General features: G+C 49.6%; 1 protein-coding gene across 1 annotated transcript; it reads left to right on the forward strand.

Annotated features, from left to right (window-relative positions):
• The first annotated feature begins 863 nt into the window (after positions 1-863).
• Positions 864-19,944, forward strand: TBX1 (T-box transcription factor 1). The gene is made up of 8 exons (XM_050924197.1): positions 864-1,103; positions 2,801-3,176; positions 8,997-9,098; positions 11,844-12,015; positions 12,985-13,140; positions 16,001-16,068; positions 16,315-16,415; positions 19,474-19,944. The coding sequence occupies exons 1-8, from the start codon at positions 917-919 to the stop codon at positions 19,881-19,883; spliced, it is 1,572 nt and encodes a 523-aa protein (XP_050780154.1). The 5' UTR covers positions 864-916; the 3' UTR covers positions 19,884-19,944.
• Positions 19,945-26,401: the final 6,457 nt, after the last annotated feature.

The following is a 26,401-nucleotide window of genomic DNA, read 5'->3' on the forward strand; positions in this document are numbered from 1 at the left end:
TTGTTATTTACGAATTCATTATGACGTGAGCAAAATGCTGAACGTCCTGGCTGGAGTCTGCCCGAGAAAGCGCTGCGGGTAATAACAATCGGTGCACCGTGAGCCTGATTTTCCATCCCGAGCAGAAACCCTTGCAGCTCGGGCTGGCGTGCTACCGAAGAAAGGGCTTGAGAACTGTCACTGTCCTGCGTCTGGTGGGAGCGGCGTCCAGCTACCAGCAGAGTGGCAAAGCTCCTCCTGACTGGAGGGGGCGGGGGTGGGGGGGGGCACTGAGTATTTAGCTCGACCGGACATCCGCAGTGACGTTCCGCTTTTCTCCTTTCCCCGGCTCCCTGCAGCCTGGGCGCCGTGATTGACAGGGGGCCATTTAAATACAACCTGCCCCTACCCCACCCCCGCAGCGTGCGCGCGGCGGTGTTTCCCTGCCTGTGCCCAGGAGGCGCGGAAACCGCCGGAGCCTTTTGACAGACTCTGGGCAGCGGCGGCAGCAGCAGCAGCGGCGGCGGCTTCCCCCCCGCTGCTGCAGGCGAACGCGCCAGGCTTCCAATGTGACATCAGCCACCCCCGGAGCGGGGCCGCGCGCCTTGAAGGGAGCCGCTTTCCCTGCTGCGAGCGGGAGGGGCAGGAAGAGCGGCGAGAAAGCCATCGATAAATCACCCGGGGGAAGACGCTGCGGGACCAGCCGATTTCGCCCGGGAGCCGCGCCTGGCGGGGCCCGATCCGCCTGCTCTGCAGACTCCGAAGGGATCTTGAGCGCAGACGGGCGGGGGGAAGCGCCCTGAAAACTTCTTCTGCGGCGTCCTCCTGTGGCCCCTTCGATCTTGGCGGCGCATGGTGCCTGGCTGGATGGTGTGGTAGCGGGGGGAGCGTTTGGCGAGGCCAGGGGGTGGGGGAGGCTGCTGCATCGGTCTCCTCTATGGACGAGAACAGCCCTCTGTCTCCCAAGGCAAATGCTTTCAGTATCGCCTCTCTGATTTCAGTCGCCGCCGAGCACGCAGGGAAGGAAGCGCTGGAGGAGCCTAGCTGTGGCCTCGCCAAGCACTTCAGCCCCGGCTCCCACCCGCAGAGGATGCATTTCAGCACCGTCACCAGAGACATGGAAGGTAAGTGCAGCCCGGACCTGAGCTTCGTTCACCTTGGGGCTGGGGCAGCTGCAAATCAGAGCCCGGGAGCTGAGAAGTCAAAGCCCCGCTGGAACGCGAGGGGAAATGCATTAAAAAAAAAAAAAGCGGGGTGGAGCAAATCCTGGGGATGCAGGATTTTAGGGGAATTACCTCTGAGCCGTTGTACCCGGGTTTTGTTTTGAATGTAAGTGGGGGAATGTGTATTTTGCAGCCGATTTCCCTGCCATGAGTGCGTCAAAGCGTCAAAATATTAAAATAATAATAATAATTGCAACCGGTAAACGGAAATAAAAAACTGGTTATAGCAACTCCTGGCTACTTAAAAGACCAGCCCTGAGCTGTAGTGAGTAAATAATAGAAACAGCGGAGGGAAAAAGACAGTATTTCCGAGACAAAACGAGGTGGAAAGGGCAGAGGCCTAGGAAGGCTTATCAAAGATCGGTGTTGTTTTTAATGACGTTTTGACTGCGAGGAGATTTAATCAGACAGCACAGCTTGGAACCCGTTTGTTAACGTCCCAAACCCGCAATTAAAACAATACTGTGCTCATGTCAAAGCTCTTTAGAAAGATCTGGTCACCCTCGTCTTTTTAAACGATTCTATTTCCTCCCCCACTTTATTGTAAACACAAAACTCTCGGTATCTTATCATTCAGTTATCCCGATTAGTGACCATTCTGTTGGTTTTACCCATATCCCTCGAGAGTCGTGGCTTTCAACCTGTATTCCGCAGACCCCTCGGGGTCCGCAGATGATGTCTAAGATGTCCAAAGGGGTCTGCGGATCCATTCTAAATTTTGTAGGGATCAGCAAATGAAAAAGGGCTAAAAATCGCCGATTTGCAGGCTACTGCCGCATCCTCTATGAATTCTCTCGCTTTTTCAAGCGCAGATGCAGACTTGATTGGGATTTTTTTATAAATCCTTCTCAAATATATGGGGGTTAGGGGCTAGGGGAAGGATAATAATCTAAGAAAACAAACATCCAGAGAGACAAGAGCGTGTGGCCAGGAATATTTCAGTCCTGCAGCTTATGCAAAGCAAATAATATTGTATTCCCAATTGTAGAACACAAATTCCAGCGCTTCCCGGGGACTGGGCGGTTGTTGTGCAGGCAGTGTGCTTGATTCCAATGCCTGTTTGCTGGGGGATGGAGCTCTCCCTGCACGGTGCGCGTGTAGATTGTTTATTAGTGGAGGGTCCTGTGGGCGATGCCTATTTTTTTTTTTTTTTTGTTTGGCTCGGGAGTGAAAAATGGGTGTCAGGCGGGCTATTAAAAAGGCGCACTCCTCTGTCAATCAACTCGTCAGGGCTCCAGTCCCTAGGCGAGGAAAGGCCCATTACCTGCAGCGCCTTATCTAAATAGAAAGAAGAACCGGTTCTGCGGCGAGGGGAGGCCCTCTGCAGAGATAAGCCGGGCTCTGCAGCGCCTCGGCTCCTGGCAGCGCGAGCTCAGCCAGCCCGGGGGAGCCGAGCAGCTCCCAAAGGGGGGAGGCGGGGCTGGGGCGAGGGAGGGCACCCCGGGGAGCGCAGTGAAGACGCGGGCGCGGCGGCGGCGGGCGAGCAGAGCAGGGGGAGCTGGGAGCCGGAACCGAGCCCTGATCGCCTGTTTTTGGAATGATTTCAGCCATCTCCAGCCCCTGGCTCACCCAGCTGTCCCATTTTTGCGATGTTGCAGCTTTCACGGCCAACAGCCTGAGCAGCCTGAACGCCTCCGGCGGCTACCACCTTTCCCCTTCCCCGGGGGACCCCTACGGGCAGCCCGAGCCGCCGCACTACGAGCCCTGCTCGGCCCAGCAGCACCCGCACCAGCACGGCTACCGGTTCGGGGGCGGCCCGGGCTCGGGCCCCAACCTGCCGCAGCCCGGCCCGGAGCCACCCGAGAGCGGCGGCGGCGGCGCGGCAGCTTCGGGCTGCTCCGCCGCGCCGGCGGCCAAAGCGCCCGTCAAGAAGAACCCCAAGGTGGCCAATGTGAGCGTGCAGCTGGAGATGAAGGCGCTGTGGGACGAGTTCAACCAGCTGGGCACCGAGATGATCGTCACCAAGGCCGGCAGGTCAGTGGCGCTTTCCCGCTCGCAGGGGCTGCGGCAGGCCCAGGGAGGGAGTTTTCAGCCAGTGCGAGCTTTAAACCGCAGATTCGTGCTGGGGTGTGTGTGTGTGTGTGTGTGTGTGTGTGTGTGTGTGTGTGTGTGTGTGTGTGTGTGTGTAAGCCATTTCACCCCCCCTCCGCACGCACGCAGCGCCCCAGAGCCCGCAATCCCAGAGGTGCCCCCGCCAAGGGTCCCTCTCCCGGTGCCCTGCTCCGCCCTGCACCCAGAGTTGTCAGCCCAGCGAACTCCGCTTCCATCTAATTCGCCTACCCTAGGGCGCCCTCGGCTTTTTGTTTGTGATCGATTTTACGAGCGCAGGAAAATACGTTTTTACTGCGCGCTTAAAGCATCGTAACGTTTATAGCCCCGCCAGCGGGAAGTGTCCCGGTGTGACAACGAAATAACCGAGAGCGCCCCGTGGGCTGCTCCTCGCTGTGCGGGTGCCCTGCTCCGGCCCGAGGGCTGCGGGGTTAGATCCAGACCCAATGAGCCGCTGTTGTTTTTCGGTCTCTGACTCGTGCCTTGTACACTTTAGTGCTGAGTTAAACGAGCAATGTGGGGCTCGCGTCAGAGCCACCACCTTATGGGTCCGTATGAAATGTTAGCGAGCAAAGACCTCTCTTCAGAAGAAAACAGACTGTTTTAAACAATCCCCTCCGTCGGGGTAATCAGCTTGCTAGCCCCCAACACAGTCATTCGAGCCCCGCGCTGCTTTAAGAGCAGAATCGGCAATTTTCTTGTGGAGCGAAGGGTTTGGATGTTTTGTGAAAGTCTCTACAGATACCCGAGTTAACGCCAGTGCATTCAAATGTAGACAACTCCCCAGCACGGATTCGAATAGGAAAGTTGTGTTGGGGGGGGGAAGTTATGTAACGCGTCGAAGAGTGATTACTGTACTACAACAGTGTCAGTACCATTAACATTGCCTTTGACACTCAAACGCGAGATTTAAAATCAGATTTATTTGCAGAGGACACTGTTCTTTACGAACAAGATTAGCAGGATCCGTTTAACACCCACCTCTGGTCAAACGTATTTCTGGGGCAGAAATGGATCCCCACTCGGATGTTTTTAGAGCACGCCTGAAGAGATTACAGATAAGAAGCCACGGCAGCTCTTTTTCACCTTCCAGTACTTTCCACATTTCCCTCTCTGGAATCCACAAATTAGCAGCATTGAGAATATTAATTATGGGGCCCCATCCAGCAGCCTTTTCTCCCGTAAATCTCCCAGCCATTTCAGTGGGTAGTTTACCAGTTTGAGCAAAGCCGGATCGAACCCATCCGTGTAAACCCAAAAAGGCAGCACACCCAGTTAGCATAAAGCTTCGTTGTCAAAATGAACAAAGGAAGCGAACGTTTTATCATGTTTAAAAGGGAAAGCTCTATGCTACGGCTAATTCAACAGCTACCCTTGGGGTGGGGGGGCAGGATTATGACCCTGTCTGTTAATTAGACACCATCGGATTGTGATCTCAAGTGAAATAGCTAAACTGACCCTGAGTTGCGTTGGTATTGAGCTGCTGTGAGCAAATCGTTTCCTTAGAGCATTTGAGAGAGAATAAGAGGGTTCACTGCGATATGTTCTCTTGTAAGACTTCCTAAAGCCTTGGCCCGCTGGGGCCGTGTCTGCAAACACCTTGTCGTGTCACTCTTTCTGTGCGGCCTTTTGACGCGCTCTCTGCTCTTCAAGCGGTAACAAAGACCCGCTTGGCTTGATTTTAGCCGTCGGAGTTCGTACTTGTGGCTTGTAGTCTGTTGAGTGACTCTCCCGGCCGTTACTGATGTTGTGGATCCTATCGCTTAGCAATACCTTGATGAGTAGGTTAGCAAACGGCACCCTCTGTAACTTCACCTTTAAAAGGCTGCGGAATCCAGCAAATCATTCCCCGTGTCCTTCGGGCTGTTGTCTGTGGTGAGCAATACACCAGGCAAAGATTTCAGCATCTCTAACGCACACAAGCCAGGCTGTTGCTTTCTAGGCCAGAGACAGGCCAGATGCCTCTGTTGATTTTAAGGGTTATGGCGGGGAGAGGAGGGAAAAATCAGTTTTCCAAACCCTGGTCCAGGAGCTTTGTAGCGCTCAGGCTCGTGTCGCTTCGGTCCGGTTGCAGTGCGGGGGTTGGTGGGGAGAATCCGAAAATCAGACCCCCATGTGCTTGTGCTCATGTACACAAAGCATTTTTCAGCCCAGCCCTGTACCCTCAGCGCCAGGCCTTAGACGGAGTATAGTCTCCTTCCAAGTCTTCGCGGCGGGGCTCTGGGTTTGACTAGCCCTTCCGATGGGAGATTTCTTCGCTCCGGGTTGCAGCCGCTACTATGTTGCCCAGGATTGTTCCTTTTATTTCCCCTAATGCTTTTAGTGTCACCATGACCCGCCGTCACTGAATACAAATCGCATCCGAAACTCTCTCGCTTTAATTTTTTGAACGGAAAAGGCCATTTTAGCTACCAGCTGAGCCTTTCGGGAAAACAGGATTTTTTTTTAGCTCTGAAGCGTCCCTTTGATTTTACAGACCAGCGTGGGGTGGGTGAGACAGAGGGAGAAATCCGAACTGCGGTATTATAAATAACTTGGCAAGGACTCTACAGGAGACTTTGTGAAATAACTGTCCAGGTGCGGAGCTGATATTAAAACGAAGAGTGGGTTTAAATGACGAACGGGTTAATTGACCGAGCAAGGGATGTAAAACTGGTGGTAAAATAAAACACGCAAACAGATCTGAAAGGCAGATTGCTGCTTCCAGGTAGCCCTACTGCGCCCTGTTAATGGTCTCATTGCTTTTCACCGTCGCCTGTGTTGGCCATAGGTGTTTTTTTAGCTGGGGTTTATCAAGCTAAATTGTTTGTTTAAAGCTTCATTAAAAAAAAGAAACACAAGAGTTAAGGTTAATAAGGGTTTAAATCTTTTAAATAGAGGGCGGTTTAAATGTCCGTGTTGATTTGCTAAAACAAATCAGTAACGTATGACAATATTATGCTTTCCTCGGGAGCTGGTATAACTTTAACAACCAAAGGCGTCACAACTGGCTTCTTAACTAGCTTGCTACCTCCCGTTGGTTTCTGCAGCGCCCTGTGTTTTCATGGAGGTTTGTGTCCTTTTAGGCAGTTTAGAATAAGCAGCAGTAATTGTTGTTATAAAAACTCCGGGAATTTATGGGTTTGGAACCGGGCTAAAATTTACTGGAGATTAAAAAAAATGTGTAATAGAAATAACTTGTGTAAACCGCGTTTCACTGAAGTCAAGGGAAACGGGCTCGGTTTCTTAGTCACCCTCCTTGCTAAATGTAGATTTTTACTTTTTCCCTGGAGCTTCGGTGTGGATAAGTTTAAAGGCGAGTGGGTTAAAATTCCCTGGCACACACTTTCTGGAATACCCCACACGCTGGTTGCTCGCCTTGCAAAACAAGCAAACCTACCGCAGAAGGAAAAGCAGACCAGAGCTTTGGGGTAAACAGCCCCCAGCCCTCAGCACTGGCTCTAAACGGAACAAAAGCACTTGGCGCATTTGTTCCGTACTAGGGTGGGGGGGGGGTAGATATTCCATTGCACTAGCTCCTCTGAGTTCACCTTTACCTCGCAGCCTTTGGCGAATTCTGGCCTCCAAACGCATTGCTGGGTGGTTTTGTGTGGGGGGGTCAAGGTGCCAAAGCAGAACGAGCCCCTTCCTGGTGTAAGTCAAGAAAGGGAAATGAGGAAGAGAGACCCACAAAAGCCCCTCTCCGCTTTTCTCGGTAGCCTGCCCGGGAGGGGAGATGTCCCATGCTCGCTTGCCTGGCTTGGGGACAGTGCAGCGGAGCGCTCGCCTCGCTGGAAAGCATAAAGATGCCGAGACCAGATTTGGTCAGTCGGCTGCAAAATGAGCAGAGCGCTGGTGGCCTTGCGCCCCTTCGGCGCTGGAAAGGAGCCTCTGTCACCCAGTCCCTGCGCGCTGGGAGAGTCGGAGGAGAAAGCACCGTTGTGGGAACCAGTGACTATCGCGTCAGGAAACGTAGGGAGTTGGGGGAACGCTCTGAACCTCCCCAGGACAGACACAGACTCAGCCCCATTGGCCTGGTGCGTGTGTTTTCGGTACAGCTGGGATGGAATGTCAGAAATGACACTTGGAAACTCACCTACCCCACTAGCCTGGCGAGAAAGTAAATGAGTTCAAAGGGCTCCTAGGCGTATTTCACGTGTCTTCCTTTGCCATTGTGAAGGCGACAGTACCCGTCCAGCTAGTCCCGGAGAGAAGACAGGGATATAGAGCCCGCAGCGCGCGCACACACACTTTCACACACTTCACTCCTGCTTTAACTTCAGGGAAACGAGCAAAGTGGGTGTGAAAAGGTAGAAATTCCTGGAGGGTTTGAGAGAGAAGCAGCAAAACTGGAGCCTCTCAGTTCCCTGCAGTGTGTGAGCAGCTCGGACGCGTGTTCAGACCCCACAAACGCAGCAGTTATTTAGCTCGGTACTATTCGGCTGGGAGTTAATAGGAGAGATGCGCTAGGATCAGTTGGACTGTGTGTGTGAGGCTGGGGGGGTCTCCTCTCTTGCTATTTACCCGCACAGATTTCGTCTGTTTTATTGGGTGTGTGTGTCTGTGTTGGTTTTTGGTTGGCTTGTTTTTCTTTGTGTGTGTGTGTTGTGTTTTGTTTTGATTTTTTTGGAAAGCGAGCATGAGCTGTGGAGATGTCTTGAAGGACCCCGAAAGGGAATTTAAAAGGATCACCACTCTCCCGTCCTAGTGACATTCTGATTTCTAAGTGATTGTTCACAGGGTTTATAGCTGTATGTATAATCACAGAAATCAAACTTGAATGTTTAGCTAGCGTTTTATGTGCAAGTTCACGGACAGATTTCCCCCGGGAGCTCCTCTATAACCTCCCACACACACACACACACACACATGCAGAGCCCCGGGGAACTATCAGCCGTTTGTGCGCAACCCTGCAAGAGACTCTTGAAACTAACGAGCTTTCAACCTTGTGCAAACAGCTCGCGGGGTGGGGGGACGTTGCCAAATGGCAAAGAAAGTAACCCCTAGCTCATACACTATTGAAATGGGGGGGGGGGGGAGAGACAGACAGCGCCACCAAGAGCTGCAGCTTTCTAGAGAGACGCTCGGATTGTCCGCCAGCCTGGCGCATCTCTAAGCCGCCCCCCCCCCCCCGAATAACAGCTCGTTATTAAAACACAGGAGCCTTGTGTTAGCTTCATCTAGACTCGCTAACTCATAGAGGTATTTTGAACTGAATCTAATTTCTCAGCGGTTCCCCGCTTTTTCATGTCCTTCGGCGACTTCTTATAAGACTTTTAATAGTAAAGTTTTACCGGTTCCTAGAAGGCAATTTGACATCAGTGTAAAAATACTGGGCTAACTTAACTTCATGCATGCTCTAGGGGCTGATCTTGGTGGATCTGTTTGGGGAAGGCGTTCGGGATTGGGCCCTATGTCTGTTCAGTGGAACCCCCACTCCCATTATCTGTCTCATTTTCAGCGTCCCTGCGATCTGATTCTAGTCCACAATATTGTAAACCTTTGATCTGTAAAGTCCTCCCAGCTCCCCCGGCTCCAGGGATGAATACATTGTTTCTAAACTCACCCTCGTTCCTCACCTATTCTGTGCTCAGTCCGTCGATCTGCAGCCAGAAGGGAGGAAAGGGTTTTAGCTGCAAGAGAGAAACTATCCCTATGCAGATCGAACGGAGTGAAATGTGACCAGATGCGAGTCCCCGGTTGCTGCAGGCGAGGAGCTGGCGGTTGTTCTGACACACGCCTTGTGGTTTTTCTCTCCTGCCCCAGGCGTATGTTCCCCACCTTCCAGGTGAAGATCTTTGGAATGGACCCCATGGCTGATTACATGTTGTTAATGGATTTTGTACCCGTGGACGACAAAAGATATCGGCAAGTAGAATAAGCGTTTCCTTGAGTCCTCTAGCCGGGACTGCGATGGGGAACCGAGGGGAAGAGACACATTGAAATGATATTTCCCCGATTCAGTGCCCAAAGCAGCGAGTCGGAGCCTTTCCAGTGACTTCAGTGGGTTTTGGATCAGGCTCAGCCTTGCTTTTGAATGGCGAAGGGAGGGAGAACAGAAACGCTAACACGATTCCCCCTCCCCTCCCTGCCTTGTTCTTAACCCCTGCAGCTCTCCGGTGTGAAACGCACCCCAGTGACTGTCTGCTCCGCGCAAGATGCTGAGTGAGAGAATTTTTTAATTGAAACGTATTCGAACCTGGGGTTTAAAATTACTCCTAATATTTCATACAGCTCATAAATTAGGCTTGGTTACAGCTACACGAGTGCTTAGAGTTCATGCACGACAGCTTGAGTAATTCTCGCAGAAAAAGGTTAAATATGTATTTTTAAAAAATAGATTGGGTCTAGGTTGGCTTCTGCCATTAAATCTATATCTCCTGTCCCAGCAATGGATTCACACTACTCCCCTGCCCTCCAGCTCCCCTTTTGACCTGGCTTTCAAATGTCCAGGGTCTATGACATCACCTAATTAGCCCCAGGACTCGAATGATAGACGCATGGGGACAGTTAGTTTGAATCCCGATGTGCTTTAAGTCTGGACTGAAGTTAAAAGTCTAGTGGACTCGATTTGGAATCTAAACGCTGGATTTGTTGTTTTCAATCCATTGCGGCTTCCTCACTGCAAGGAAAGATTTCTCCAAATACCACACGTGGTGGTGGTGGGGGGTGTTTTAAAATACAGTATCTGGGCTGTAATAAAATGGTGCCACCTCTTCTTTTTGTAGTTAGCCCTGGGAGCAGCCAGCCAGATTCGGTGTGATTCGCTGTAAATTCCATATCACTCCTTTGAGTTTAGGAGTGATTTCGAATTTACGTCGGTATAACTGAGAGCAGAATTCGGCCTAACGTATTTTAAAGTAAAATATTCCCTCATCCTAACAGGATAGTCTACAGGTACACACACAGTCAAAACATAGATATTAGTGGGTAAAAAAAATCCCTTTAATCCATGACTATGAGACTCTTACTTATCTCTGGGGGAAAAAAACAACTCACCCCAAATTCTCATATTAAAAAAACCCATTAAAATTATGTTCATAAACTGCATCTGCAGGGAGAAATGTCAGTCTTCTAAAACAAGGTAATTGCTGCCTGTAAAATTGCTTTCTCAGCACAATAACTATTGCCCAACGATTTTAGGAGGAAAAGTGTTTGTAGAGTTCGCTATTTGTCAATGTTCTTGTAGATTCCACGTCGGAGAGACCTCCTTTTAAGAATCACATTTCGTTTTTCACCTCGTGTTAAATAACCCCATAGGCTTTTGCTTTTGGGGGGTGATTGTGTACAGCAAGGGAATGGGTATTGCTCTGTGTGCGCGCTAACCTCCGAGACTAGTTTTCTTTCTGTTTCACTGAAAAGAGCTTGTATTGTCCTACCCTGAGGCCACTTTGGAAAATCACCAACAAAGCCAACCGCATATTTCTCCAAATTCTTTCTCTGTTTTCAGTGAGCGCATAGGAAGGCTACCTAGGAAATAGGCGGCTCACAAATCAATGATGCGGGTTGATTTGTAACACCTTTAATTTGAAGACAGTGAAAGGCTCATTATCCAATTCGCTTCAGATCAGGACGCCTAAAAGCCAGTGTGCATATGAATCTCAGCGTCGAATATATAAATATTTAGACAGATATCCAAATTCTCAAGGCGCTACAGAAATGTTTGCTTGTCAGGGGAAATGGGATATGTAACATCCAATTGAGAATATCTTTTTAAAAAAAGTAATGTTTCTGCTCAAGTCCAATGGTGTATAATTCCCCCTGTGCATACACTGGCTTTTAAAGTAAACACGTGCATAGAAAATTGCTCTCTCTGTTTTTAGTGTTACCGTTGAATATGGACTTTGAAAGACTGTAGCAAGACTGCTAAACTCTGGAGCCGCTATTAAACTGCACATAAATGTCCACTTTTAACTTAAAGCCCTTTCACTTTTTAAATTTTATTTATTCGGTAGCAGTTCTGGCTTCCATCCCAAATATATGCAGGTAGCTATAAATTTTCCCTGTCGCGCAGATTTTCATTTTTGCGAAATCAACCGGAGAGCTTAGGAAACCTTTTGTTTGTCAACAAGTCTGGCGTTTTACCACTGGCTTTCTGGGAAGGAGAGGCCACGTTCATTAGTGGGGAAACGCTCTCCTGCTGTTCCGCTAGCTTTCCAGCTAGCTTTAATTGAGTAAAAACTAGACTTTCCCCTTCCCAGAGGCTTTTATAGGGAATCCACCGACAAAAATAGTATTTAACTCAAATCTTAGAGTCTAAATGCTGATATGGCTACTCAGGCTGAGTAGCCAGTGGTTCCATTGACTTGAATGGGACTGCTCAAGTGAGTAGGAGTGTTAGCATCTGGCCTTAGCTAACTAGACTTGATCCTGCACCATTGAAATCAGTGGATTTTTACCAGTGACTTGGCTAAGAACAGGATCAGCCCTCATGTGTTCTCCTCGCCATGGTGTGGATGGGGAAAGACTTGAGAGAACCCTAGAGTTTTTGTGAGGGCTTGGCCCACGTGGTTAGTCCAGAGCAGAACTCCGATTAAACTCTGGGTTGCCAGGCACATGTTTAAGCCACTGGATCAGGAGTGCCATTGACAGAGCTTTGACTCTCCTTTGCAGATACGCCTTCCACAGCTCCTCCTGGCTGGTGGCCGGCAAAGCTGACCCTGCTACCCCAGGGAGAGTTCACTATCACCCCGACTCTCCTGCTAAAGGAGCCCAGTGGATGAAACAAATAGTATCCTTCGATAAACTGAAGCTGACCAACAATTTATTGGATGACAACGGGCACGTAAGTGTTAGGGAGGGGAACCAATCGGGGGCACTGAAAGGGGAGGAGACTGGCACCCGTGAAATCTTCAGCACGTGGATTTTCTTGAACACACGAGAAGAAACCCCCAAGGCACACGTTTAACTAGAATAAGACCTGGTGTCAAAATGCCTGAACGATCTAGAAAGGATCTGGCAATGGTGGATCGGGTCCTTTCAGTAGCTGCTCATTCTGACTGGAAACACCCCAAATGTCGTATTTGCTGCCAGCCCCAATGCTGACTCCAGGGGTTGGATGGGGCCCATAGGGAGGAGGCATAGGACACTTTACGTTTAGCTTTGAACTTTTCCCTGAGGGCCCAAGTCCCTCACTCCTTGCATCCCCACTGCTTCCACTGGCTTCAGAGCGATGGGCACTGACTGCACTGGGAAAATGGGTGTTTAAGGAAAACAGGCTGGAGCCCAGAGTTAACTAAACGTTGGTCTCTTCTGAAAGCCATTTGATCCTCGCATTCCTGTTCCATATATTGGGTATGTCCCAAGATTTCCCGCCTATTTCCATTCAGTTCAGTGCTCAGGTACATGCCCCCCTTTCCTTTATATTGAATAGTGGATCCTATGGGTTTGCAGCAGCTCTCCTCTCTGTTCCCTGGCCCCCCGTGAGGTCACCTCTTCCAAGGGGGCAGGCTCGCTGGGGAATCCCGCTCAGACGGGAGCCCCCTTCTGCAGTGCTTGTGCGGAGCGTTGCACTGCATAGCAAGAATCAATCCTTCATTACCCCGAATCAATATTATGCACCGACGTAGCCTCAGAGGAGCTGCAACCCTGCTGTTTCTCTGCCCCCCCCCCCCATCCGGAGCCCATTTCCAGGCTGCCAGCCTGACACTGTGCAGGGAGGGGTGCAATACCCATAGCGCGGTGCTCTCCTCTCAGCGCTCGGCCTGGTGTAGAATGAATCAATTATGATCTCCTTGCTCGTTTTATCATTCAGATCATTTTGAACTCCATGCACAGATACCAGCCCCGTTTTCATGTGGTCTACGTGGACCCCAGGAAGGACAGCGAGAAGTATGCGGAGGAGAACTTTAAAACCTTTGTGTTCGAGGAGACCCGCTTCACCGCCGTGACCGCCTATCAGAATCACAGGGTGAGGATCTGGAGTTCATTACTGAGACACAAACCCTCCGATACTTCATTTATCAAAACCTTCCCCTTGATGGATGGAGATCCGGGAAGGAGGGGCGGGGGTATTAATTCAGAGCAGTCAATGCTTAAAAGGTAATAGCCGGCCAATGGAAACTTTGTTGGTATACAAATAAATAGACAGGGTCTTTAGCTTCTTGGAGCTGGGTAAATGCAATCGCCTTTCAACACTCTCTCTTTTATTAAAAAAAATCGCATGATTTTCTAAATAAGGTTTTCAAGCAACTCAATGCAAAACAAAAAGTAGTAAAACAAAAATGAATTATGCTAGATCTGCAAAACTCAGATTCAGTTTCTAATCAGAGCTGCCAGATGCTCTGGGTTTAAGCACTTTTTTCATCACATTGATTAAAACACGCCCGTGAAGAGCCATATTGAGTTTGTTTGTTTGTTTTGCCGTCTGTCTCGATTAGAATAAGTAGAGCTTGTTAAAAAGGCGCACACACTCTCCCCCCCCCCCCGCAGCACTGCAAATGTGCATTTCGGATTCGGTAAGAAAAAAGTATATTAATTAAATCTATAGCAACTGTGAAGAGAGCCCTTCGGGGTCACAGGCACTGACTGAAACAGGGATTGCTAGACGGATCCCCCTTGTTACATTCTCCAGAGAATTGTGTATATCTCATATTACCATGTATAATAAAGCATAAGGAGAGTTTGAGGGAAAATCTTCTTAGCATATACACTACTATGCTATAGACTTCAGTTAAAGGGAAGAGGGGAAAATATGTATATGTGATCCAGTAGAAATGACTAAGCATTCAGTGGGAAACCAAATAAAACATGAATAACAAAGATGTGATTATAACAAAGGGAACACAGACATCATTCCATTGCTTTGGGCTGATCATTGGATCCAAAACCAATTTAATATCTGAAACGTCAGACTACAACACAAGTTAGTCTGGAATGATAATCTATAACCTTTTAAATATACAGTTTTATTATTTAAACAGTCATCTGAGTGATTTATAATTGTAGAGAAGCTAAATTGCTGTTTGTATTAGAAACACACGTTCCATCTTAAGCATTAATTTTCTCGTGTACAACAAGCTGTGGTACTAAATTATTTTATAGTCGCCCCAAAGCCTAGGAGCTAGAGCTCTCCTCCTCCTTTCAGAGAAAAAGGAGCAAGGAGACCAAATAATAAGTCTTTGAACTGCAAACCATTTAGGGCTTGATCCAAAGCCCGCTGAAGTCAATTTCACTGGGCTTTGGAACAGGCCTGAGTTAGCTTTTATGGGCAAGCAGAGCCACCGCCTACCCGTTTAACAGCGTTTACTGAGTTCTGCCTGTTTTCCCTGAAACAATCTGCTGGCCTTTTCTGCCTCGCTGAAGATTTCTCTAGGTCTGGAGCACGAGGCGGCTGGGCTGAGCTGAACTGTGATTTTTAAGTGTCAGTCTCTGAGTCTCCATTCGAGTTGTGGAAGGTGTCTAGGGAGATGTCCTTCTATCCATCTGCTAAAGCCATTCCTTGCCTTTTCATGGAATCTGATAGCTCGGGGAGCCCTGCTCCAAAGCTACATTGTTGCACTCTGAGGAAGCTGCGTGAGCTCCAGATTTGCAATTTTAACTCCATAGAAAACTTCCTCAAACCCAGAGGGACATCATTACCTATGTAAACCCGAGACCCGGGCTCGTTGGGAAACTACAGCCTTCACACTGCGAAATGTCACTCAAAATTTGTTTGGACAAATATGCTATTTTACTTATCTGCATTCGCCACCCTAGGTCTGTTCGTTAGGAACACACAAATCAGAGAACATATTTTGGGTAGCATTAAATCCAGTCGCTTTTTAAAATAACATCCATTTAGCATAAACCGAGGAGCAAATCGTGTCTATAAATAGGGTTTCAAATTAAGGATCTTTCCCAATAATGCAAGGTAAAATATTATCCAACTCCCAGAGCTGCCTGAACGCCAGAGTCCTTCTTCCCTTTGTAGCTCTTGGGTCTTGTAGGAAGGTTAGACCGCTTACTTTAGTATCTATTTGATTATTTTTATATTTTTGTTAGCAGCTAATTGTGCCTATTCCCAGGAAGCGAAAGGTGTAGATCCCACCCTTTGTGATTGTTTCATGCTTTTAAAAATAAACAAATTTACAGAGATAAAAAAATCCACAATTATTATTTGGACAACTTCCAAAACCCACGGATTCAAAGACGTCTGGGCTGAGAGCTGGGTGCTGCGCCTTTAAGGGGCTCCCCCATCCCTCCCAAGTTGGCATTTGCCTGATGGCTCAGGACAGCTGCTCTTTCTCTCCTGCTTTCTATCAGTTTGACCTCTAAGGCTGGAACTGTCACTGAGGGGCTTAAAGTTTGTTTTTCAACCCATTCCGGAAACTCACAATCACATACTTTATCCGTGGATTTGCTTAAATATAGAAAATGTCCTGCCTTCTCCCTGGCGAATTAAATAAATACATAAGTATGATTTATCCAGTGATTTGTCTTAGCTGCTCTGGTGGTGACCCATATAATGTGGCATTTTCTTACAAGTGCATTTACACAGCTTTAGCAGCAAACTCGGGCTGCCTCTCCCTTCGCCTTGAACTCATATTAGATAGCATACAATGCTGCATTTTCGAGCAGAGAGAAACCACATGTCTGTATTCCAAAGCAAAGAGAGCTCTCAAACCTGCTGGTGCCTATAATTTTTCAAGAGGAACCAGGATTGCACATACTATTTGGTGAAACTCGGTTGATTTGTCACAGAAGCCAGTTTAAAGGAGTAGGCACTCTCTAATCAGAAATATCTGCAAGTGCCACTCAAAGCCCTTTCCCCCTCCCCCCGGTCCTTTCAGATCACACAGCTCAAGATTGCCAGCAACCCCTTCGCTAAAGGCTTCAGAGACTGTGATCCAGAAGACTGGTAAGTCTGCTGTCCTTTACTAACCATATTAAGACCCCCATTCTGCAAGGAACTTAAGCATCTGCTTAGCCTCAAGCACCTGAGTAGCCCTATTGACTTCAGTGGGGAGGGATCAGGTCCTAGTTGCATACTGGAGTTATTAATAGGGCCATGCTAGTCAGAGCAATATAATTCCCTAATGTGTAGGCAGTGTCCTTCAGACTGAAACAATTACAGCGCTCTGCTGCTCGTTTCTTCCTGTTCTAGGCCCAGGAATCACAGACCAGGGGCTCTTCCTCTGATGAGTGCTTTTGCCAGGTCCAGGAATCCAGTCTCTTCCCCTGCACATCAGAATGGGACTGAGAAAGGTGAGCTTCCTCCATCTTCACAGACTTGCACACACTTTCAGTTTACATAAGGGACATATAAATATCCGGTATATCTTCTTACTGGTGTTAATAATTAATCAAAATCAAGAGGCTGAAAATTTTCATTTACCTTTTACCCTTTATGGTCAGGGGAGAGGTTGGGGGTGTTGCCTGGGTGTCTGTTGTTTTTACTTCCACCAATAAGGGCTGTAAATCTGCACAGGTTAATTTCATTTTTTATTTACAGTCAGTTTCAACTTGGGTTTTCATACGCTAACACAAGGCAGAAAAGGAATGCTTAAATCCAAATTATTTTGACACACAAAAATTTTTAAACATTTCTATTATTATTATTAACTGGGATTATATTTAAAAAAAACTTACCTTTTTTTCTTTTTAAAGAGAGCATACATTTTGGGCCTAATCTGATCTTTTAAAGAATTTCTTTTAAAGTACACCTATCACTGTAGTATCTGACTGTGCTATCTAAACAACTTGATACTGGTCTTTCCCTCCCATTTTAAATAAGATATTTCACCCTCCTTCCTAATATGCTTCTAATTCTGAGTTTCCTTCACTCAGGCATTTTGACAAAATGTTTAGTTTACAAATGGAGACATACCCACAATCACATATATCCTAAAGATGCTTTGCATGCATTGCCCTTTGGAAAAAGCAAGTTGGTTGTTTTCAGTGTAGATCCCATAATATTCAGGAGCTGTATTTAACCTAGTGCATGGCTTAAGCATACACACTGGGAACTTTTCATTGATTTTTTTTTTTCCATTACACAGAGTAAACAACTGCAAAGACAACCAGGGGCCTTTCTCCCAGCACACTCCAGGCCTATTAAAATAAAGAAAAGTCTGTATTTGTTTAGTGTTACACAATTGCAAAAATTTCAAGCGTGTACAAACTTGTCAGTCAATTCAGCTCTATTTATCACAGTCAGAATGTATTGTCCCAGGAGCACAGATTTCTGTTGAACACAATGTTTAAACACTTCATTTAAAAATCATTGCTTTTTTTCCCCTGGATTTTTCCCTCTTTCTCCCCCCCTTTAGTTTTTTGGTTTTGTTTTTTTTTTTACATAAAGTCTTTGCAGTGGCGTTAAATGGAGAAGTTCATATGGGTAGAGAGGGAGAGAAGGTTTTTCTAAGCTTCCCTGTTCCTGATTGTTGGGGCTGGTGCAGACTAAAAGGTCCAGGACAAAAAATACGCATCAGACCAGATTGTGCTACCCCGCTGATTTCAGTGCAACTACTCAGAAACAAATCCACTTTAAACATGAGTTGGGGTGACAGCATTTGACCCCTCTGTGGGAAGAAAATGCTATGGAAGTCTTACAATGTTACAGCAGTGTTCCTGTAACTGCTGAGGTTTGGACTGTTGCTGCAAAATACTGCAGCTATATATTGTTATTGAGGACATGAAATAATATAACTCCCATTCTGTACCCCTATCTTCAGAATAGTCTGTGCATCTACTGAGCTCTCTAAAAGTCTGTGACACTCATGGATTCAGATCTGCTCTGCTTCCCACTCATTCCACGGGAGGCTCTTTTCATTCTGGGATTAATTTTAAGGCCGTTTGAAAAGTTTCTCATGCTTACAACGAGCAGTTTTTGCTCGTTGTGTTTCCATGCGGCATGCACGTTCTCAATAGGATTTGTGTGAGAGAATTTAAGAGCAGCCCTCCACCCTCCTGTTTTAAGGGTAACTGAATCCCCAAAGACCCATGGATTTCTGTGTGCTTGAAATGTATTGGGTAAAGTTGGGTTCAGTGCATGTGAACACCTTCAGGAGAAGTAAGAGCTGATTGTCTAGGGCTCTTCCCAAGGCTCAGAGTGAGCGACGGGGTGGGTCAGTGTCTGGGGGAACCAACCCCCTGGAGGCTCAGGGAGGGCGCTGGGGTCTGTGGCTAGGTGTTGGGGCGGGGGGCTGTCTAGGGGATTCCCTAAGGCTGAGAAGGCGCTGGGGTCTGTGGCTAGGTGTCGTGATACTGTCGCCTGCCGGAGGCGCAGGGAGGGTGCTGGGATCAATAGCTAGATGATGGGGTCAGTGTCTGTGGGATTCCCGTTCCCCCACATTCCGGAGGCACTGGCTGGGTGACTGGCGGTGGGGGGGTCAGTGGCTGTCAGGGAGGGCGGTGGGTGTGTCAATAGCTGGGGGCGGAGGCGCATCGCAGGGAGGGCGCGGGGGGGGCTGGCTCGGTGGTTTCTTGTTAGTGGCTGGGGGTCCCTGGCTCGGTGCTGGTGTGTCAGTGGCTGGGAGGGGCTGGCTCGGTGTTGGGATGTCAGTGGCTGGGGGGGGCGCTGGGCAGGGGGGCTGGCTCGGTGCTGGGGGCTCAATGGCTCTCAGGGAGGGTGCTGGGACAGTGGCTGGGGCAGCACATCTCAGGGAGGGCGCTGGGGGCCTTGGCTCGGTGACGGGGTGTCTGTGGCCGAAGGGGTGGCGCCTGGCTCGGTGCTGGGGTGTCAGTGGCCGGGGGTGGGGGGCTGGCTCGCTGCCGGGATTTCAGTGGCGGGGGTGGGGGCTGGCTCGGTGCTTGGCTGTCAGTGGCCCGGGGGGGGCTAGCTTGGTGCTGGGCTGTCAGTGGCCGGGGGTGGGGCGGCCTGGCTCGGTGCTGGGGTGTCAGTGGCCCGGGGCGGGGGGCTGGCTCGGTGCTGGGCTGTCAGTGGCCTGGGGTGGGGGCTGGCTCGGTGCTGGGCTGTCAGTGGCAGGGGGGGGCGGCCTGGCTCGGTGCTGGGGTGCCAGTGACCCGGGGCGGGGGGCTGGCTCAGTGCTGGGCTGTCAGTAGCCTAGGGGGGGCTAGCTCGGTGCTGGGGTGTCAATGGCCCGGGGGGAGGCTGGCTCGGTGCTGGGGTGCCAGTGATCCGGGGAGGGGCGGCCTGGCTCGGTGCTGGGGTGTCAGCGGCCCGGGAGGGGCATGCTCGGTGCTGGGGTGTCAGTTACTGGGGTGGGAGGCTGGCTCGGTGCCGCGATGCCAGTGGGGGCGCTGGGGGCCCTGGCCAGGCGCTAACCGGCTGCCCTGTTCCGTGTCCCGGGCTGTGTTGCAGACGCTGCGGAGAGCCGACGGGAGTACGAGCGGGAAGCGGCCAGCGGGACCCCTCTGCACGCCGACCCCGCGCACCAGCAGCTCATGTCGCGGGTGCTGAGCCCGGCCCTGCCCGTCCCCGGCGCGGGGGGGCTTGTCCAGCTGAGCAGCACGCCCGGGAGCCGGCCCAGCCCCCCGCACCACGAACTGCGGCTGGAGCCCCCCGCCTCGGAGCCCCTGCACCACCACCCCTACAAGTACCCGGCCTACGACCACTACCTGGGGGCGAAGAGCCGGCCCGCCCCCTACCCCCTACCCAGCATCCGGGGCCACGGCTACCACCACCATCACCACCACCACATGGGCCCGCCGGCGGCCAACGTGTACTCCTCGGCGGGCGCGCCGCCCAGCTATGACTACGGGCCGCGGTAACCCGCCCGCCCCCTGCCCGCCCGGCCCTGCCCTGCATGGTGTGCGCCCCCGGCCGCCCCGAGCGCCTCCCCCGACGCGGCGGGGCCGCTGCTCGGCTCTGCCCGGCCACCCGCCCCCGGGCTCCCCGGAGAGAGCAGGCGGGGGCGGGGCCGGAGCGAGGCGGCCAGGGGCAGGGGCAGGGGCCGGGCCGGACCCGGGGCATCCGCCGACTGGCCGCGGCGCGTTGCTCCGCTCCGGGGACGAAGCCGGAGGGGGACGCGTCCCGCTCCCGTGTGAGCGACGCTCACGGCCCCTCGCACTGATGATGGTTCGCGCGCCCGGCCGCTGTGCTCCCGAGGCCCCGGGACGGAGGCCGGCCGGGGTGACTAGCCCCCGGGAAGGGGCAGTGACTCGCCCGCGGCAGAGCCAGCCGCAGACTCTCGGTTTCCCAACGCCCAGGCCTGGCCCATGTGAGAGCGGGGGGGGGAATCATGTTAACACCGAACGAGGCGCGGTCCTGTGCTCCGCAGCTGGCCCTGGGCACCTGCTGTCCCTTGGCCTGACCCTACTCCTCTGAGACCCCCCTAAGTGGGATTGTGGTGACTTACTGCTGTGGGAGGACTGGAGCTCCCTTGGCTTTAGACCTCCCCCCCCTATTTTCCAGGGGACTAGCGATGGAAGTAGGGCTTAAAGTTAGGAAATGTTTTGATGTTGCCAGGTGACCTCCAGCTAGGTCCTTCCCAGGGCCCATCTCTTCATGACTGATGAGGTTATAGGGGGCAACTTTATACACAGGCAACTGTTTGGGGCCCTGTGCTTCTCTAATGTAGCCCAAGGCCAAGAACAGTGCTACAGATTTTTATTTTTCCCAGCAATGGGTATTAAGGTCATTACAAGCATCCAGAAAAAAAGACAAAGTTTGGGCCATATTTTTATATTCTCAGAGGGGTGGTGATGGCTGGTGATGAGAACACCACCAAAGCAGCCCTACAACACTACCTTGGCTGGTGATTTCCTGGTCTCTTAATACTCTCTATTGCAGCCTGGCCTTTTAGAGGATTCCCCCCCCCCCATGCTTTTCAGGGGCTGGCCCTATATCGGACAGAGCTGCAGTCTTACAATGACCATTTTGCAACTGGCTGCTTGCTGTGTGCCCCTTCTTACATCTGGAAAGTACATTTTATGTCTTCCCTCAGGTTGCTTTTCTTGTGGAGATGGTCCACATCCCAAAATTTAGCTTCTGGCATATGTCTCCAGCTACACATTATGAATATTCAGACTACATTTTTGCTTGGTGTTCCACCACTTGTCAGGCCAGTCCTGTATTTCAGAGAAGGATTTAACAGCTAATTGACCATGTGGGTTTATAAGTGCCTCCATCCTCCTCCCCTTGCTCCACAGAATTCTGTGGAAAGAGAAGGGTTATATTTTATGTCCTCTGACTCATCCATATTTGTGCCTCTGCATTGCAAATTCCACAGTGTTCTCTTCATATCTTTTTGAAAAGGGATGCCTTACCTTGTGAAGGTGGCAAATGTTAAGATCACATAGTAATGTCTATCCAGTCTTCAGCAATAGGCTCTATCCAGAAGATACACAGGCAGATGTGAATATTTTCTGTAACTTTTTCCATTACAAAAATTTGGATCAATTGTGAAGATTTGTGCAAGCACCATGTGTTTTTATTTGACATTTGCAGTGAATTGTGAAATTTTTAGTGTCAGACTACACAATAATAACTGTTCTCAAAAAGGCTGATGTGAAATAGACCTGTGCATATTATTAGTCAACTGGAAACTGCTTTCTGACATGCCCTGTTGCTTTGTCGCTGTTATTTCAGAGTTTTCACTATGATTTGTTACCTGGACGTTGATTAGTGCCAAAGCTTTTGTTTAATGAAGTTGTTATATTTATTTTTTTCTTTCAGAGATTATACAAACGTTTTTGGTTTTGTTTTCATAATAGTTGCAGTGTAGGAAAAAGTCAAGACAACGAAAGAGTCATATCTGCAAACAGTGTAGATACTTGTAGATATTTATAGATATGTGTAGATAATCTTATTACAGTTAAATTGAAAAGACATTGGACAGTGACATTTATAAATGGTTTTCCTTCTTTTTTGTGTTTGTGTGTGTGGGTGTGTTCAATCAGTTTGTATGTTCTGAAGTCAAAACATCCCCCCCCCATACAGTGAGGTAGGTCACTTTGAAGAAGAAAAAAAAAGGCAGTGTTGGCCCTGATCTTATAAGTTGTTCTATATAACCAGACAGATCCTTGGGCCCTGTGAGGCTTCATATGGTTGCAGAGATATACCGGTGTGGAACAAGTTGCAGGATTAGGCTTTCATTTGCAAGTAACACTAGAACAATAACTCTTTTGCATGTATATGGCACCTTTCTTCCCCAAATACATACATACTGGGTCCAGTGCTGTTCAACATATTCAAACATGATCTGGAGACAGGGTTAAACAGGGAGGTGGTAGAAGTTTACAGATAATACAAAATTACTTGTGATAGTTAAGTCCAAAGCAGACTGCGAAGTTAGAAAAGGGATCTCACAAAACTAGCTCAATGGGCAAGAAAAGCAGATTAACTTCAGTGTTGATTAATGTAATGCCCATTGGGAACTGTCATCCCAACTATACACCCAAAATGGTGTGGTCTAAATTAGCATTTACCATTCAGGACAGGGGTCTTGGAGTCATTGGGGATAGTGCAGCAGCAGTCAAAAAAGATAACAGAATATTAGGAATCATTAAGAAAGGGATAGATCATAAGAAAATATTGTAATGGCATTATATAAATCCATGGTATGCCCATACTTTGACTACTGTGTGCAGTTCTGGTCGCCCCATCTAAAAAAAGATACCTTAAAACTGGGAAAAGTACAGAGAAGGGCAATGAAAATGATACGGGGTATAGAGTAGCTTCCATAGGACGAGAGATTAAAAGGACTAGGATTGTTTGTCTTGGAAAAGAGATGGCTAAAAGGGGATATGATAGAAGGCTATAAAATCTTGAATGGTGTGGAGCAAGCGAATAGGGAAGTGTTGTTTACCCAGTCACATAATACACAAGCTGGGGTCACCTAATGAAATTAATAGGCAGCAGGTTTATAACAAACACAAAGAAGTACTGCTTCACACAACTTACAGTCAACCGGTGGACCTCATTGCCAGGGGATGTTGTAAAGGCCAAAAGTATAACTGGGATAAGTTCATGGAGGTTTGGTCCATCAATAGCTATTAGCCAAGCTGGTGAGGGGCACAACCCTATGCTCCAGCTGTCCCTAAATCTCTGATTACTAGAAGCTGGGACTGGATGATCATTTGATAAATTGTCCTATGCTGTTCACTCCCTCTGAAGCATCTGGCCACTGTTGGAAGACAGGATACTTGGCTAGGTGGACCATTGGTGTGACACAGTATGGCCCTTCTTATGTTCTTACTGTAGCAGGGAAATCCAGCCAGTCCTGGGGTAGTGACTGGTAACAAACTTGTCCCTAATGCACTTAACAGTATGGGGGAGAGGAGTGAGAGAAAACTGAGTAAGGACACTAGGGTTGATCCCTGCTTTTACAAAATGTGCTTGGTTTCTATAATGACCATGCAGAACAAACAATCCATTGGTTTAACTGCATGGAATTCTATTTTATGTCCTCTAGAAGGATGAAGCCCTTGTTAAGGTTTAAACTTTTGACTCTAGGAAGCATATTTGAGCCTGAAATTTAGATCACCAAACTGCTATCCCCTCAACATTTTTAGAACAGGGACTACTAAGGTAATTCTGCATCTGAAAGGGTGGGAGAGACAATGCATATTTAGGAATGGTTAGAATTATAAAACTTAAAGGGTATTTCCACAGCTCTCCCACCCTTGGATTTAGGCCTGGAGTCAGCAAGCTCTTTAAGGCCATGCTTCGCTTTAAGCATGGGAGTAATCCAATTTGACTTCACATGTTTAAAAGTAGGCAATTTTAAACATCTTGCTGAATTGGGGCCTTTATGACTTGCGGTGCCTCATTAATGGCTAATCCCTCTGTCCATCCTATAACACAGGATTGTGTAGATGTTATAGAAGGAATTGGCCATGCCTTTCACAACAGATAATAAGGCAAGAGATTTTTAGGGTACTGCATCCCTAAACCAACAGGTACTTCTAAAGGCTAACGTATCAGCTGCTGTCCCTCTACACACTGCATGTAGTGAGCACATTGGCTTATCTAGCGCTGTCCTAGAGACCCTCTGTGCTACACACAGAGCGCATGGAAGCCTTTGTACATGGGAAATGTGGTCTGATAAAATGATTATGTGGCTGCACAACTGGTTGGAAAAAAACATACACAAAGAGATAATTATCAATGTTATCACTGTCAAACTGTGAAGCCCTATCTAACAGGGTGCCACAGTGGGTCTTTCCTGGGCCTGGTACTAGTCAATATTTTTCGCTAATGATATGGGTAATGAGAGTGAGTGCATGCATATACAATTTGCAGCTGGGAGGGGTTGCAAGCACTTTGAAGGCCAGGATTAGAATTCAAAATCATCTTGTTTTTGGACCAATTCTCCAATTTTTTAAGATCAAGTTTGATAAAGATAAGTACAAAGTACTAGTGTTAAGAAGGAGAAATCAAATATATCAATACAAAAGTGAGAACAACTGAGTAGGTGGTAGCACTGCTAAAAAGGGTCTGGGAGTTATGGTGGACCACAAATTGAATCAGAGCCAACAATGTGATGCAATTGCGAAAAAGGCTGATACCATTTAAAGGGGATGAAGTGTCATATAAGATGCTGGATATAACAGTCCTGCTCTCCTGGGCACTGGTAAGGCCTCAGCTGAAGCACTGTGTCCAGTTCTAGGCCCCACACTTCAAGAAAGATGTGGCCAAATTAGAGAAAGTCCAGCGGAGTGCAACAAAAATGATAAAAAGGTTTAGAAAATCTGACCTATGAGGAAAAGTTAAAAAAACTGGGCATATTTAGTCTTGTGAAAAGAAGATGGGGGGAGGGGCTTATAACAGACTTCAAATATGTTAAGGGCTGTTCTAAAGATGTCCAAGATCTATTGTTCTCCATGTCCACTGAAGGTAAGAAGCTAAATAATCAGTTTAATCTGCAGCAAGGGAGAAGGTATTAGGCAAAACTTTCTAACTATAGGGATGATTAAGTACTGAACTAGGCTTCCATGGGAGGTTGTGGAATCGCAGGCATTGGAGGTTTTTAAGAACAGGTTTGGCAACCACCTGTCAGGGATGGTGTAGGGCTACTTGTTCCTCCCTCAGCATTGGGGGAGAGGCTAGACTAGCTGCCCTACGATTTTATATTATGCATTGCCCTAATAATAAGCCTTTGAAATGTTATAGCAAGGCTTTGGTCTGGCGAACCAGGGACTCGTTTGAGATCACACTAGCCATGTGACCTGCTGTCTAGCTGTTCACTAGCTGGCTTAAGCAGGCTGTACACTCCAAAGGCACATGCTGAGTGTCCCCCACTATTACATTGTACTATAGAGACACACCCTATTTCCATCAAGCTGCCCGTCACTCATGCAGCTGTATGGTGCTGTCACCGGAGTCAATGGCAAAACTCTCCCAGGAGACCATGGGGACCGTTCAAAAGTGGATGCCTAATGTACATCCGTATTTAGCTGCTGCTGAGGAAATATGGCGCTGCGCAAGGCACAGCTAGGGCACGGGCCGGAGCCCTTTGGGAGGTGCCAGGCTCAGCGGTACTAACTGAGTTTGGTGGGCGCGCAGCAGCGCTGACACCCAGGTTCCCTATTTCACTGGCCTAACACGGCCTTCGGCGCTTAGCTTCAGGGCCCACTTCTGAAAAGTTTGGCCAGGCCCTTTTACTGGGGGTGGCGGGAATGCCGCTGTTTTCCGGCCGGCGAGCCCCGGAGGCTCCCCCCTGGCGGCGGCGGTTTCCTGTGATGACTCACACCAAAGGTGGCTTGAGGCCCTGAGCCGACCGCAGGCGGGGCTCGCCCCGCTCAGCCGACAAGGCCTGAGCAAGGTGTTCGCGGCTCCAGCCGAGGCTTCCCTAGCTCTGCGGCGCCCGGGCCCGGCCTGCTGGGAGCGCTGCCCCGTGCTCGGGGAGCCGCGGGCCCGGCAACGGGGCGCAGGGCCGGGCGCGAGGGGTGCAGGCCGCGCCGCAGCCTCCCTCCCCTGGCTTCCGCCGCCACCGCGCCTGGCCGGGGGGGCTGCTCCCAGCTCTGCTGTGCAGAGCCGAGCGGGCCTCGGGCAGGCGCCCCCTCGGGGCCCCCGGGTGGGCGCCGCTCGCCGCCATTCCAACCTCCCCCCTTCGCCCACGGGAGACCCTCCCCGGCTGGGCGGTGGGGGGAAGGGCCGCCCCCCGCCGAGGCCGTGTGAGGCAGCCAGGGTGAGCCGGGAGGTAGGAGAGAGAGACACTGACGGGGGTGTGAGAGCGAGCGAGCCAGACGGACACACCCGCGCCCTGACAGGTGTGTGGTTCTGCGAGAGAACCAGACAGAGCGGGGGGGGGGGGGGGCGCGAGACCGTCACAGACAGACACGTG

This window comes from Gopherus flavomarginatus, chromosome 15, assembly GCF_025201925.1.
Source record: "Gopherus flavomarginatus isolate rGopFla2 chromosome 15, rGopFla2.mat.asm, whole genome shotgun sequence".
Lineage (NCBI taxonomy): Eukaryota > Metazoa > Chordata > Testudines > Testudinidae > Gopherus > Gopherus flavomarginatus.